Source organism: Nothobranchius furzeri, chromosome 14 (assembly GCF_043380555.1).
Source record: "Nothobranchius furzeri strain GRZ-AD chromosome 14, NfurGRZ-RIMD1, whole genome shotgun sequence".
In the NCBI taxonomy this organism is placed as follows: Eukaryota; Metazoa; Chordata; class Actinopteri; order Cyprinodontiformes; family Nothobranchiidae; genus Nothobranchius; species Nothobranchius furzeri.
This window is the reverse complement of record NC_091754.1, coordinates 40,999,114-41,013,673: the sequence shown is the minus strand read 5'-3', so window position 1 is coordinate 41,013,673 and position 14,560 is coordinate 40,999,114. Positions and strand designations below refer to the sequence as shown.

General features: G+C 44.4%; 1 protein-coding gene across 1 annotated transcript in view; it reads right to left on the bottom strand.

The window, feature by feature from the left end:
* ptprz1a (protein tyrosine phosphatase receptor type Z1a) overlaps positions 1 to 14,560 on the bottom strand; it is a 104,418-nt gene that overhangs the window by 63,776 nt on the left and 26,082 nt on the right. The window contains 4 exon segments of the mRNA XM_054746521.2: positions 10,610 to 10,705; positions 11,309 to 11,460; positions 12,585 to 12,764; positions 13,559 to 13,621. Coding sequence (XP_054602496.2) covers positions 10,610 to 10,705; positions 11,309 to 11,460; positions 12,585 to 12,764; positions 13,559 to 13,621 — 491 coding nt within the window.

Sequence of the window (14,560 nt, the reverse complement as noted above, 5' to 3'; positions counted from 1 at the left end):
AGCAGAGGAGGTGGGTTTTTAGGCAACTGGCAGAGATCGGCACAGGCTAACTGAGGGTGGCAACTGGTTACAGAGTGACGGGGCTAGGACTGAGAAAGCCCAGTCCCCGTGAGTACGACAACTGGAACGAGGGACTGCGAGCAGGCCTTGGTCAGAGGAGCGCAGAGCACATGATGGGGAATGTCTGTTCAGGAGCGTGGCTAGATAGGGGGAAACACCACCCTGGAAGAAATTGTAAACAAAGACAAGGAGTTTAAAATGTGAACGATAGCAAACCGGAAGCCAGTGCAGGGAGGCCAGAACCGGACTGATGTGGTCCCATTTCCTGGTCCCAGTCAGAAACCTGACTGCGCTGTTCTGCACAACCTGTAGGCAACGCAGTAATGATTGACCCAGGCCTGCGTACGGAGAGTTGCAGTAATAAAGCCTACAATTTACAAAAGCATGGAGTACCCACTCCAGATGGGCTCTTGACAGCATAGGCTTGATTTTTACAAGGCGTCTCAGGTGAAAGAAACTGGACCGGATCACAGAGTTGATGTGAGCATCAAATTTAAGTCCAGCGCCAATTTTCACCCCCAGACTGGTGACAACTGGTTTTGAGTGGGGAGAAAGAGGCCCAAGATCAACATAACGACCCACAGCCCTGCGGTTGGGGTGAAAAACATTGAGCTCTGTCTTTCCCTCATTCAGACACAGATAGTGTGTCATGGTCCGTGGTGAGCTGCCTGTCAGTAATCTTGTTGTCCTCTGAGTCTTGTCTGCAGGTGGGTGTGTCTGAGAGCAACCAGCTGCAGCTGATCCTGTCATCAAGGCCCAGGGGATTTAAGGAGCAGTGTGACACAACACCACGCTGGATGATTACTCTGTTTGGGTAGCTCTAGCCACTAACCTGCCTTGAACTTGTGTATCTTGTTAGAAAACCTGCCGCCGGAATAATCCAAGACGACTCTGCCCTGCTCTCCTCCAGGTTTCCACTCCATGTTCCCTCGTCTCCATAACCAGCCCGGACTCCTTCACTCTAGATCACACTGCCGTTCCCCTGGCCGCCTGCTCTCAGCCGCTCACCTGCCCTCACCAGCATCCGCTCCAACCTCACCTCTGGATAAACAGTTTGTCACCTTCTGGACCTCCTCAGCTCTCCCGGACCTGACCAAGCCCCCTCCGTGCCTCCTACCGTTGCCGGAAAACAGTATGTTTTCGTCTAAGTCAATATCTCCATAAATCCCTCTGGAATCTCACTCTGTCTCCCTCCTCAGAACCTGACCCTGGAATCCTGCTACCAGTACACAGCATCTTCAGTTCCCGTTGCTCCTCTTTAGCTCCTCATTTAAAATAAATCTTTTTACACTTACCTGTTTCCCGTGTGTGACTCTGCATGTCGTGGGTCAAGAAACTGCCACCCAACATGACATAGTTGGCCATTAGCCAAGACTTTACCTCGTTAAGACAGGACACAAAGGACTGGATAGAGAGACCTTTCTCCTGACACAATGGAGAGCAAATCTGGCAATCGTCAGCATAGAGATGGAACGTTAGGCCATGTTTACGAAAGACTGACCCCAGAGGAAGCAGAGAAATTGCAAACAAAAGAGGACCAAGGATTGATCCCTGCGGGACCCTCCAGTGGAGCCCCTCCCAAGAAGAAAAAACATCACCCAGTTTAACACAGAATGTCCTGTTGTGGAGATACGATCTAAACCAATCCAGAGCAGACCCTTTGATCCCAACCCATCATTCCAAGCGATCGAGTAGAATCGCGTGGTCAAATGTGTCAAAAGCTGCTGTCAGCTCTAACAACAGAAGCACCACATATGTACCCTGATCTAGCAATAGATATCATTTAAGACCCTCAGTCGAGCCAACTCTGTACTATGGCCAGACCTGAACCCTGATTGGAAAACCTCAAACAGATCAGAGTCAGCTAAATGTGAGACCAGCTGCTGATAAACAATTCAATTAAATTCAAATTCAATTAAATTCAAAAATACATTATTAATCCCAGAGGGAAATTGATTGCTGTAGGAGCTCAGAATAATAATATTAATCAAGTCATCAAAGAGTTATTGTATATTACAATGGCTGTTGGCAGGAAGGATCTCCAGTAGCGGTCAGTGTTACAGCGAAACTGAAGAAGCCTCTGACTGAAGACACTTTTCCGTTGTCGGGCAGTCTTGTGAAGAGAATACTCAGGGTTGTCCATAATTTTCTTGATTCTCTGGAGAATCCTTCTTTGCATTATCTCGTCCAGTGGTTCCACAGTCGTCCCCAGAACAGAACCGGCCTTTTTTATTAGGCGGTTGAGCCTTTTCAGGTCCCTGCTTCTGATGCTGCTACCCCAACAGACGATGGCTGAAGAGATTACACTCTCAACAACAGACTTGTAGAAGATCTGCAGCATCTTGCTACAGACATTGAAGGACCTAAGTGTCCTCAAGAAGTGCAATCTGCTGTGCCCCTTCTTGTAAACGGCTTCACTGTTCTTTCTCCAGTCCAGTCTGTTGTCCAGGTGAACTCCAAAGTATTTGAATTCCTCAACCACCTCCACTTCTTCTCACATGATGAAAACAGTGTTTGACTCCACCCTGTTTCTTCTAAAGTCTAAAATCATATACTTTGTTTTGTTCATGTTCAAGGTCAGATGATTGTTTCCACACCATGCCACAAAGCGCTTCACCAGCTCTCTGTACTCAGCTTCCTGTCCATCTCTGATACACCCGACCACTGCAGAGTCATATGAGTATTTCTGTAGATGACAGGTCTCTGATTTGTACTGGAAGTCTGAGGTGTACAGGGTGAAAAGGAATGGTGAGAGTACAGTCCCCTGTGGTGCTCCAATGTTACTGATCGTCGGGTTAATGTGCAGTTCTTCAGCCTCACAAACTGTGGTCTGTTTGTCAGGTAGTCTTTAATCCAGGCAATAGTTGAGGTCCTCACCTGTGTCTTCTGGAGTTCCTGGCAAAGTACATCAAGCTGGATTGTGTTAAATGCACTGGAGAAATCAAAGAACATGACCCTGACAGTACTGCCTGCTTTGTCCAGATGTCAGTGGATTGGTTGAAGCAGCTGGATGATGGCATCTTCAACTCCATCTCCATGGCGATAAGCAAACTGCAGCGGGTCCTGATATGTCCTAGTTTGCTTATTCAGGTGGACCAACAGGAATCTCTCCAGGACTTTCATGATGTGGGTTGTCAGGGCAACCGGTCTGTAGTCGTCATTGACTGATGGGCGAGTTTTCTTTGGAACTGGAACAAAGCAGGATGTCTTCCACAGGACTGGAACCTTCTCCTGGGCCAGGCTGAGGTTGAAGAGGTGCTGCAGAATCCCACAGAGATGCTCTGCACAGAGCTTCAGTACCCTCGGGCTGACACCATCTGGACTTGCAGCCTTGTTCCTGTTCAGTCTCTCCAGCTGCCTCTTCACCTGACCTCTAGAGACAGATAGGTGGGAGGGGGAGGTAAATGGGGCAGCAGCATCTCCTGACCTGGTTGAAGACAGATTTATAGAACCAGAAGAGTCCATAACTGCGTTAGAGGACAAAAGAGCTGGCATGTGACAGGAAAATGTTGGATCAGAGGAGGACGGGATGTCTGATTGGCTGGGGACAGGCGAGGAGGATGCTGGGTTTGTTCCTGAACTGAACCTATTGAAGAACTTGTTCAGTTCATTGGCTGTGTCCAGGCTGCCATCTGTGCAATCCTTCCTCTGCTTGGAGCCTGTGGTCTTCTTCATCCCTGACCAGACATCTCTGATATTGTTCCTCTGTAGTTTGTTCTCCAGTTTCTTCCTGTATGCCTCCTTGCTGTCTCTGATCTTGATCTTCAGTTGCTTCTGTATACTCCTCAATAATTCCCTGTCTCCCTCCTTGAATGCTTTTTTTTCTCATTTAGCAGATTCTTCAGTTCACTGGTGATCCAGGGTCTGTTATTAGCGAAGCATCTCACTGTTCTGGTGGGTATGATGTTGTCCACACAGAAGTTCATATAGTCAGTGACCAGTCATGGCATTGATGTCCTCTTCATATCCTTGGCAGAGAGTCATCCAATCTGTGGTCTCAAACAACTCTGCAGGGCTTCTTCAGCGTCCTGTGACCATTTTATCACAGTTCTTCTTGTCAAAGGTTGCCTCTGAACAAGTGGTTTGTATTCTGAGCAGAGGAAACAAGATTGTGATCTGATTGTCACAGAGGAGGTCTTGTTTTGGACATGTATGCATTCTTTACATTTGCATAACACAAATCCAATGTTTTGTTTTCTCTGATGGAGCAGCTGACAAACTGTTGAAATGTTGGAAGTGTAGCAGAGAGCCAGGCATGATTAAAATCACCAGATATAGCCACAAATGCATTGGGGTGCTGGGTTTGTAGCTTGGCGACAATGGAACTGATGGCATCACATGCACTTTCAGCAATGGCTGAAGGTGGAATATAAACGGTTGCCAAGACAACACTAGTGAACTCTCTTGGCAAATAAAATGGGTGACAACTTACTACCAAGAGTTCAACAAAGAGTTCAACATGTGGGCTGCAGAGATGACATTTCACTGAAACATGACCTGGATGGCACCATCTGTTTTTGACAAGCACTGCCACTCCACCTCCTTTTCTTTTCCCGCTCTTCTTCAGATCTCTGTCTGCTCATACAGTCAGGAATCCTGGCAGAGATATGCTAGAATCGGGGATATGATCCTGCAGCCACGTCTCAGTGAAACACATAACACTGCACTGCCGATACTCTGGCTGAGTCCTTGAAAGGGCTTGGAGTTCATCAATCTTGTTGGCTAGTGATCTCACATTTCCCATTATGATCGATGGAAGAGAGGGTTTGAATTTCCTCTTTCTCTGTCTCCGTTTTGCTCCCACTCTTCACATACGCTTTTTGTGTTTCAGCTCATTTGGAATTTGTGGCTTCAGTTGAGGTATTATTTCAGTCTTCCCAATGCTAATCAGTTGCTCCCGATTGTAAACCAGCTTGTTGCCATGGTTACACATCATAACAAATGCTCAAAAAGTAAAAAAGGTGAAAAAATAGCAGTAAAAATCCTCCAAGCTTCACAACACCAGAAACAGAAAAGTAAATGTCCACAAAAATACCGTTTTTCTTGAGAAACTAGAAGAAAAAATGTCCAAGAAAAAGCAAAATTAACATATAGTCAACAGAGCTACTCCAACATGCAGCCACCCAGAGCAGCGTATTTCCGGAAACGACTTTCTCAATCAGTTTTGATGTAAAAGGCAGGGTAGAGATAGGCCTGTGTAAAGGGTTAATTTACATATTATTTGGTACTTCTAACCAGAACACTGGAACTTTTTATTGCAGGGATTATGTAACACTTCGTATTAACCGAGACAACAGAAGAGTCACCTTTAAAACGTTTAAGAAGATTTATTTCTAAACAATTTTAAACAAGACTAACTCTAAATTCTAAGTGAATGGATGGATCTTGGTGTGAATGAGACGTAAGATGAATGGTGTATGTGTGAGTGATGTTGTAATCAGAACTCTCGTATCCGGAGAAGCAAGTCTGAGTGATGAAGTGATGTTTTGCTCTTAAGCTATGATCGGAGTTTCATAAACACATGAGACACCATTTTGTCGTTCCACACATACCCTTCAGGAAGAGACCTCCGTACAGACCCAGAATGCCAGGTCCTAGGACCCCCCTTTCAGTACCAGAGCCGATGAAACAGCGTCAGCAGTATGACAGACTAGTCTTTGGATTGTCTCCAGGTAAAAAGCGACAGTTGGTTGACAGCGTCAGATGGACCCGGAGGGTCAGTGAGTTCAGCTTTTATTCTGAAAGGAACCGTTGCTTGGTTGGTAAAGTGCGACAGATTTTATCCAGCTTGTTGGTTCTTTGCTTAAAAAAGAAGTCCGGGTGGCCGGTCCGATACTTCTCTTACCCCAAAATTCCACTATCTCTGCTCCGCTGCGCTCCACTCCGGCACGAACTCTGCAGCAAAAACGGTCCAGTTGTAGTCAATCAGAGCTGTTCCACTACTGCGGCCATGCAGCGCAGTGCGCCGCCCTCCGTTCCGCCATCCGGCAAAAATAGGATAGATTCTATTTTTGCCGGACGCCGGAGCACCTCCGCATTCAATGGACAGAAATCACAACCGCCCAACAGGAAAGGGAGCAAGCACAGCGTCCGTTATTTCACAATAAATCGATAAATAAAAAGCGTTTTTTGTTTCAAATGCAAAGGTTTAACAACTTTTAACAACTATCAATGGCGGCTGAACTTTAAATGCACAAAAATAAGCCATAAATACAGTTTCCACTATCAAAGTAGTCACACTTTGTTGATCCAAACACTGCTGATCTCTCAACACAAATGATGGGCAGATTAAACAGTTCATTTCGATGCTTCTCCCACACAACGGGTGTTTGGATCTAACTTCCGCGTTTATTGCTCAGACTGTATCGCAAGATCTCGAAAATCCCATCGCATGCCTGTTTGCGCAACTCAGGTCTCCGCACCGGAGCGGAGCCGTTGTAGAGCGGGTACAGTATAATTTGAGTTTGGAAGCGAGTGGCAGCGGAGGGCGGGGGCGAAGTGGAGCTGAGATAGTGGAATTTTGGGGTTAGAATGAGGTGAACTGGCCTTAAGATGGCGTGGGACTGGTCTTATTAATCTGGATGTTTTGATTTCTGGTCGAATCAAAGTTGGCAGATTTATAAGCACCACAGAGACTATGCCACGCTTCAGAAAGGAAGGTTCCGACTGGATGAGTAAAAGCAATGTGTCATGCGTTTACATTACGTGTCGTCAGAATGTCTAGTGCAGCTAGACTAGTCATATTACTTATTAAACGTACTAATCATAACATTGTTATTTCACAGATTGGTCAACATTATACTATTGACTAACGCTTTGTTTGATTAGATTTATTAAAAATAGAGTTCTTTGATTTATTAAAAAGAAAGAGTCATTTGTCTTCATTCTTCTCTTGGGCTGGAAAGGAAGCAGTTTAGAAGCAAATGCATGACCTTGAGGCAGTCTCATGCAGATTAGTTCTTTCTGAGGAGAGGGGGAAAATGACTTTCAGGTGGAAAACAGTCATTTCATTCCGTTACACCTGTAATTTTCGATCATAGAGACATCAGCACGAGGTTTCTTCAAGGTCGGCCGAACAACTGCTGCTTTCAAAGCAGCTGAGACCACACCTGTGCTGAAGCTCCCATTGATAATCTGACCAAGTGATGGGCCAAGACACGGAAAGGCAGCCTTCCAGAGACGAGGCGGCAGAACCTCAAGTGGAGAGCCAGATGGCTTCTGCCTTGCAATAAGCTTACTCAGCTCAGAATAAGAAATAGTACTGAGGGAGCTCAGGGTGGGTGGTGATGGAGGAACTGGAACAGGGTCAACAGAGTTACCAGAAATAGCTGCTCTAATGCCTGATACTTTATGAACAAAGAATTTGTGAAAATCTTCAGAGTTTCTAGCAGCTGTAGGAGACATGAAGGTAGGCTCCTGATACACCAGAACAGAGTTTAGTGTTTTGTAGAGAATCTTGGGTTTCTTGGAGTTTGTTTCAATGATGTCTGCAAAATAGGCCGTTCTGGCAGCCCTCACAGCATCCTGATAAGCAACCAGAGATGCTCTGAACAACTCACGCAAGACCTGTAGGCCATCCTTTTTCCACTTTCTCTCAGAGGATCTACACGTCCGCCTACAAGCCCGTGTGACATCAGAGAGCCAAGGCTCCCTCCTAGGCCCAGACTTGCAAAGTTTGAGAGGGGCAACCACGTCCAGGACCTGATTACAAAGTAAATTAAAGTGTTGTAAATAGTGATCAATGTTAGATGGATCTGGGTTAAAGTCTCTAACCTTACAGACATAAAGTCCACAAGCTTTGCAACAGTTTCTGCATCCAGGGCTCTGAACCTAGTAGCTGGAGCTTCACACACAGGGACAGGGCATGGCAACGTAACATCACAGAGTATTGGAGAGCAAACACTTACAGGCAAAAAAGCATGCCAACAAGGCGCTTCACAGATCAACAAAACATAAAAGCATAAAAACATTGGGTCAAATAAAAGAGGAATAAAAACCACAAATTATAAAAACACAAATATAGCAAAACCCTTTAAGTAATGACAACGAAACTAATTAGAAAGATTAGAAGACACATCATAAAAATAGGTTTTCAGCCTTGCCTTAAAAACTGCCACAGAGGTGGAGACCCTTATGCTGAGAGGAAGCTCGTTCCAAAGCTTAGGACCTGCCAAAGCAAAGGCCCATCACCACATGCCTTTAGGCGCCATCTTGGGAACGCGAGCAGCATAAGGCTCTCCGAGTGACTGGGCAGGGGTGTGTGACTGAAGCAACCACGCCAATTAAGGAGGCGTCAGACCATTCAACGTTTTTAATACCAGCAAAAGAGTCTTAAAACGAATCCTTACATCAACGGGCAGCCAGTGAAGGGTTGCCAGGACAGGGGAAATGTGATTGTTTTTACGCTTGCCCTCTTAAGAATCTGGCAGCAGCACTCTAGATATCAGATATGCTGTTGCCATGTTTATACAGAAACTAAAGTAGTTTTTGCTTTCTTTAAAGCATGTCCCTAATCCATGAGATGTTAGAGGACAGCAGAGTCTGGACCTCAATCTAAACAAGTGCATTCATAACTATTCAGTTTAAACAACAGCCTTCAGCTTGTATTTGAGAGTTTTGTCCTTTGGATGAACCAGATTTTTGCCTGAGAGCGTTGATGGGTCTGGAATGTTGCGTTTGGAGAAAATTCTTCTTAAGTCATTTAGACACGCCTGGCAGAGATGAGCTTCCCCTGAAAGAAACGGGGGCAAAGCCTTTTCACCAATACGACCCAACCTCTCCAAATCTCTAGCAGGAAGTTAAACAGCTATAGTAGCTGTGTTTTAATACACACAACACAAACACACATCCGTGGTATTTTGTCTTGATTAATGGTGTTTTGGAAAGCATGCACTTTAGATAAAATTCATGGTTATTATTAAAACCAGAAAAATAATTTCAATAAAAAGACAAATATTCACTAATCAGTAAAAAAAAAGATAGCTGGAAGTTGTCATATGGGCTCCTGCTCCAAAGGACCATCTTGATGTTTAATCGGTAGCACGTAGCAAATTAAAGTCCCACTAGTTGTCACACGTGTGACGTTTTACCCATCCCCTGGGGGAGCAGTAAGCTGTAGACACAGCCACGCTCGGAAAAAGTTTCTGTCCTAGACAAACTAGGGATAATAAGCATGTTTGATGGGAACGGCGTAAAACATTATTGTCAGATCTGGATCATCATGGTACAATAGAAGCTCATCAGCAAAAACAGTATGACAGGAGTTCTCTGCCATTATTTGGGAGAGGATGAAAAGCCTAAAGCATGGAAGGTGTTGACAGGTAAATTAAAGTTATGCTCTCTTTATCCATTTTTAAAGCCATGAAGGCACCTGTTCAGCTCAGGGACCAGATCGGGCTTTGCGTTTGTAACACACACACACACACACACACACACACACACACACACACACACACACACACACACACACACACACACACACACACACACACACACACACTCACACACACACACACACACACACAGACACACGCACGCACACACACGCACACACGTACGCATGCACATGCGCACACACACACACACACACACACACACACACACACACACGCGCGCGCGCACGCATACACGTACGCATGCACGCGCACACACACACACACACACACACACACACACACACACACACACACACACACACACAAACAGAGCCTGCAGCTTCATATGAGACATGGATTTGAGTCTTGTTCCAACCTGGCCCTTGTCTGAACATTCCAGCGTGGCCACGGGCAAACTTACTGGCGAAAGCTGAGAGGAAATAGAGACGGCGAAATTCCCGGTGGGATTTACAAACCCGTCAACTAACAGAAACAAAAAACATAAAAAGAGAAAAAGCAGAGAAAGAGGATTCTACATTGCTCCATTCCACATCCAAACAAGGTTTTAGCTAACAGCAGGATTAGAACACTGTTTTCACTAGGACACTATGTCACGAATGCAGCATGATTTCTGTTTGATAGAAGCCGCCATTTTATGTATCCCTTTTTTCTCTTTGTAGATGTAGCACATTTACCTTTTAACTCTATTGATTTGTTTTCATAGACGAAGGTTCTCGTTCATCAGGAGCAAGGTAGTCCCAGTAAGGTTAGAACAAAGGCAATAGGAAAAATCGCTGGTTAATCCAAAAGTTACCCATGATTTTACCATCTGATGAACTGTATTTTACTGGATTACCCATGATCTATATTCTATCCATGATCAGTGTTCTATTTACTGGATTGAAATGCCATCTAATTTAACTTCTGTTGTTGGTGTTTTTAATCTGAAGCACTTTGATCCTTATACTCACTGGAAAAGCAATAAGGGACATTTATTGGTTGGTTGGTTGGTTGGTCGACCGACTGAACTTTCGATGGATGGATGGATGGATGGTTGGTTGATTAATTTACACAATTATAATTTACAACTAGTCGGTTCTCTTCTCCCTCTAAAGCTAAACGTAGCAGTCATGTCACCAGTTTGACGGAGAACATGATCAGAGACACAAACAAACCTCAAACAGCACAGCAAGTGCCGTGATCTTGCCCCTGGCCTTGATGGTTTCATCCAAAGAGTCAAACTGATGCGCCTCATAACAGTAGATCTGCATCTGTAGGACAGAACAAACATGTGCGAAACTCGGTTAGGTCTACTAATGGCCACTCAGACACCGGCTGAGACTATCTGCTGTTGGTAGTTTGGTTTAATTTCGTTTTTATTTCAAGTGTACACCAGGAGGAGAGAAGGTTGACCACATCACAATCTCTACTCTAGTGAAGCATATCAGTGTTTGGACTATTTAGCAATGCCTCCATAGGGCAGGAGTAGGCTACCCTGGTCCTTGTCCAGCATGTTTTAGCTGTTTCTCCGCTCCAACATACCTGATTCAATGGTCAAGTCACCTGTTCAGCAGATCATCAAGTTCTGCAGAAGCCTGCCAATCATCTACTGATAAAACTCAAGCATGTTGAAGCAGGGAAGCAACTAAAACATGCTGGATAGTGGAACTCAAGGGCCACGATTGCCCTCTCCTGCATTAACCTGACATAGGAGATGCAGCTCTGCTACCTGCAGGTGGTATTAATTCTTCTACTGAACATGAAATGTTTTACTTGTTATACTGTTTGTTATTAATGTACATTCCTACATCATTTTGCAGCTACATTTCCCACCCCAGTTCCTCTTGTGTGCATGAGATTAAAATAGGTGTTACCTCTAGAGGGTATGTAACTCCATCCAGACTATGTTCCGAGCCATCTGATGAAGAATTGCAGCGCCCCCAGTGGAACGTGATGCACCCCACCTTGAACTTTGAGCTGAGTCCACCTCCACTGACATAAAACTCTCCGTCCACACAGACTTCCACTGAAGAAAGAGACGTAAACAAATGGGTGTTTTGTCCGTTTCTTTGAAAAAAATCCATCAAACAAGAAATGAAACGAACAAAATAGTTCTCTGTAGGTTAGGTTGTGTTCATGTAGACCTAAAGGTGCCCCCAGGGTAAATGTACTTTTAAAGTGGAACAAAAGCAGATCTTACTGCAGATGTTTTATCTGCTGCTCATGACCTTGTAGAAGTGTGAGGCTACCACTAGGTTGGAACAATCCCATATTTCATTTGAATGCACTGGTCATCATCTTAATCTCTATTAAGGCATTACACTGCTGAACACAGACATAGAGAGGAGTTTGATTATGTTTTATAAAAGAAGTTATGTCTAGATAAATGCGTGTACCCAAAATACTAAAATAGTGGATCAATAACGTTCTGTCACACAAAGGCTATTAGGAACACTGACTGAAGAGCGTTGTTGAAGTGTTCTTGTCCTTTTATTGTGCTTTTATTTATATTTCTAGAAAAGTCCCACCTTTTCGTGTTTAGCATTATTAGCTTGAGAAAAGCAAAGGCCAACAGAATCACACAAATTGTGCAGTGGAAGCGTGGTTGTGTGCAGATCATCTCAGCATCATTAAACGTGACCTGGTGCATCCTGTTACGCTGTGTTTCATTTTAATGTTTAGTCTGGTCTGAGAAATACAAAACTCACTGGTGGATTTATTCACACTCCATAAAAGTATAAACATCATCCACTGAACTTGAATTGAGCTCAAATGGTCAACTAAACACTTATTAATCTAATGAATGGACCGTGGTGATGAAACAGCTGATACGGCGTGATTCTTGCCCATTTTATCCAATATTCACTGAACTCTGTCTGACACCTAGAAATGTTAAGCAAATACATTCTCAAGTGAATTTTTATTATGGCACTTCTACCGTGCCAATGTGTGACGAATATCGTAGCGATAAAGAGATTTGACTAAAAATCCAAAAATAACAAATCCTGACACGGATTTCTGAGAATGCACCAATAATAAATGAGATTAAAGATAGGGGACTTTTAGAAGGTTGGTTTAGTCCTTACCAAGTAAACCCCAGAGGTCTGACTCTGTCACCACTCCCATCCATGGTTGTTATGTTGTTCTCACCTGTCTTGCCATTGTTCTTAATGGTTGTCCGGTCACTCGTCAGACTCTCCCATCCATCAAACCTCAGCTTCTGGTACTGCAGCTTAACTGGAGCCAGATTCTCCTCAATGTTGATGGGAGACTGCTTGGCACTGCTGCACGATGGAAACTTCTTGGCCCAGTTTTTTTGGTTTAATGTTCCTGGTGGGGATTCATGGGAACAATGTTCAACTAGAGAACATGTCATGAGGAGCACCTGACAGAGACTGCAGTCATGGAGCAATGCATGATGTGTCACTGTAGCTGGGGCGAAGCAAGTACAGGTGCTTATTTCTGCTGATGTTGCAGAGTGATGTAGACGTCATGAGGAGCAGCCTTTCAGGGTTGTTGTAGAGAGACAGACGTTCCAGAGGAATAGATGCTCTGAGAACCGGCGGTATACCAGTAAGCTGATGTTTGTGCTGCTTTAGAGCAACACATCAAAAACAATAGTAGCGCTCCGACATCCACATAATTCTATGATCAGAGAAGGTTAGTCTGTGTTACTGTACAGCTGTGCTCCATGACCTTGAGAGCGTCCCTCTGAAGGGTTTGCAGTTTCTAACAACACAGTTAAACCTGCGATGGATTAAAGCAACATAAAATGTTTAGTGTGTCTGGACAAGCCAGCATCAAAAACTCAGTTCTGTTTATTTATACACCGCCACATCACAACAAGGCACTTCACACAGTAAGCATTCCAATACATGTCAGTTCATTAAGCCAAACGTTTCCTATGTAAAGAACCCAGCAGGTGGCATCGAGTCACTGACTCGTCAGAGTCTTTACAGCAATCCTCATACTAAGCAAGCATGCAGCGACAGTGGAGAGGAAAACTCCCTTTTAACAGGAAGGAACCTCCAGAGGATCCTGGCTCAGGTGGAACCAAACCGTGAGCTAACTGCACTGTGATCAGTGGAATCCCTTCACTCTAATATCTTCATCTGGACACTCACCTGCATACGACCAGTCGATATCTTGTGAGAACTTGCGCTGGTTCCTGTAGGTGTACGCTTCAGCTGCAGGAACAAGAGCAGATGGTTATAGATGCAACTGACCTATTCATGTTTATTTGTTAAGATTAAACAAAAAGACTTTAGCTTTTAAATCAATTCAAGTTTATTTACATAGCACTAAATCACAGCAAGAGTCATCTCAAGGACTTTCACACAGTAAACATTCCAGTCCAGGTCAGGTCATTAAGCCAATCAGTAAAACGTTTCCTACATAAGGAACCCAGCAGGTTGCATCGAGTCACTGACTAGTGTCAGAGTCTTTACAGCAATCCTCATTAGCAAGCCTACTAGCGACAGTGGAGAGGAAAACTCCCTTTTAACGTACCCTCCTTATAAAACCAGGCTATGTCCACTACCTTAGACACATTAGACGAGTGGACTAATATCAGCTCCATGAATTGGGATTAAAGATTGGGATTTTGTTCTTAAGGATCTTCTGTGCATTCATTCTGTGTCTCTTTTCTTAAACTTGTCTTTCTTGGTTCTTTTTTCACACAGAGAAGAAAAGTTTTCCTTTACCGTATTAGCTAACGTTTCGGCTACTTCCTGTAGCCATCATCAGAGCCCCAATGAAAACAGAAGAGGAAGTGATGCTGCCAACATTGCTCTGTCCAGAGCCGGGATCGAACCTGCAACCTTCCAATTGCTGGACAACCCACTCAACCTGTTGAGCTACTGCTGGCCCAATGGGAGCTTGGGCTTTTGCCTGCAGTGTGAGGAACGACGACACTTCTGATCTCTTGTCTCTGGGTTCCACAACGACTGAATCCATCTAACAGACGTTCATAACCAAACCTCCTTTGGATACAAAGCCTCTGATTCATTATTTACTGAGGTTGACACTGAAAGACAGAAGTCACATGACTTTCCTTTATTTATGTGACCTTCATCTTTTAGCTGGAACAGAACAGACAGGAAACTGTGAGCTCCATCTCAGCTGAG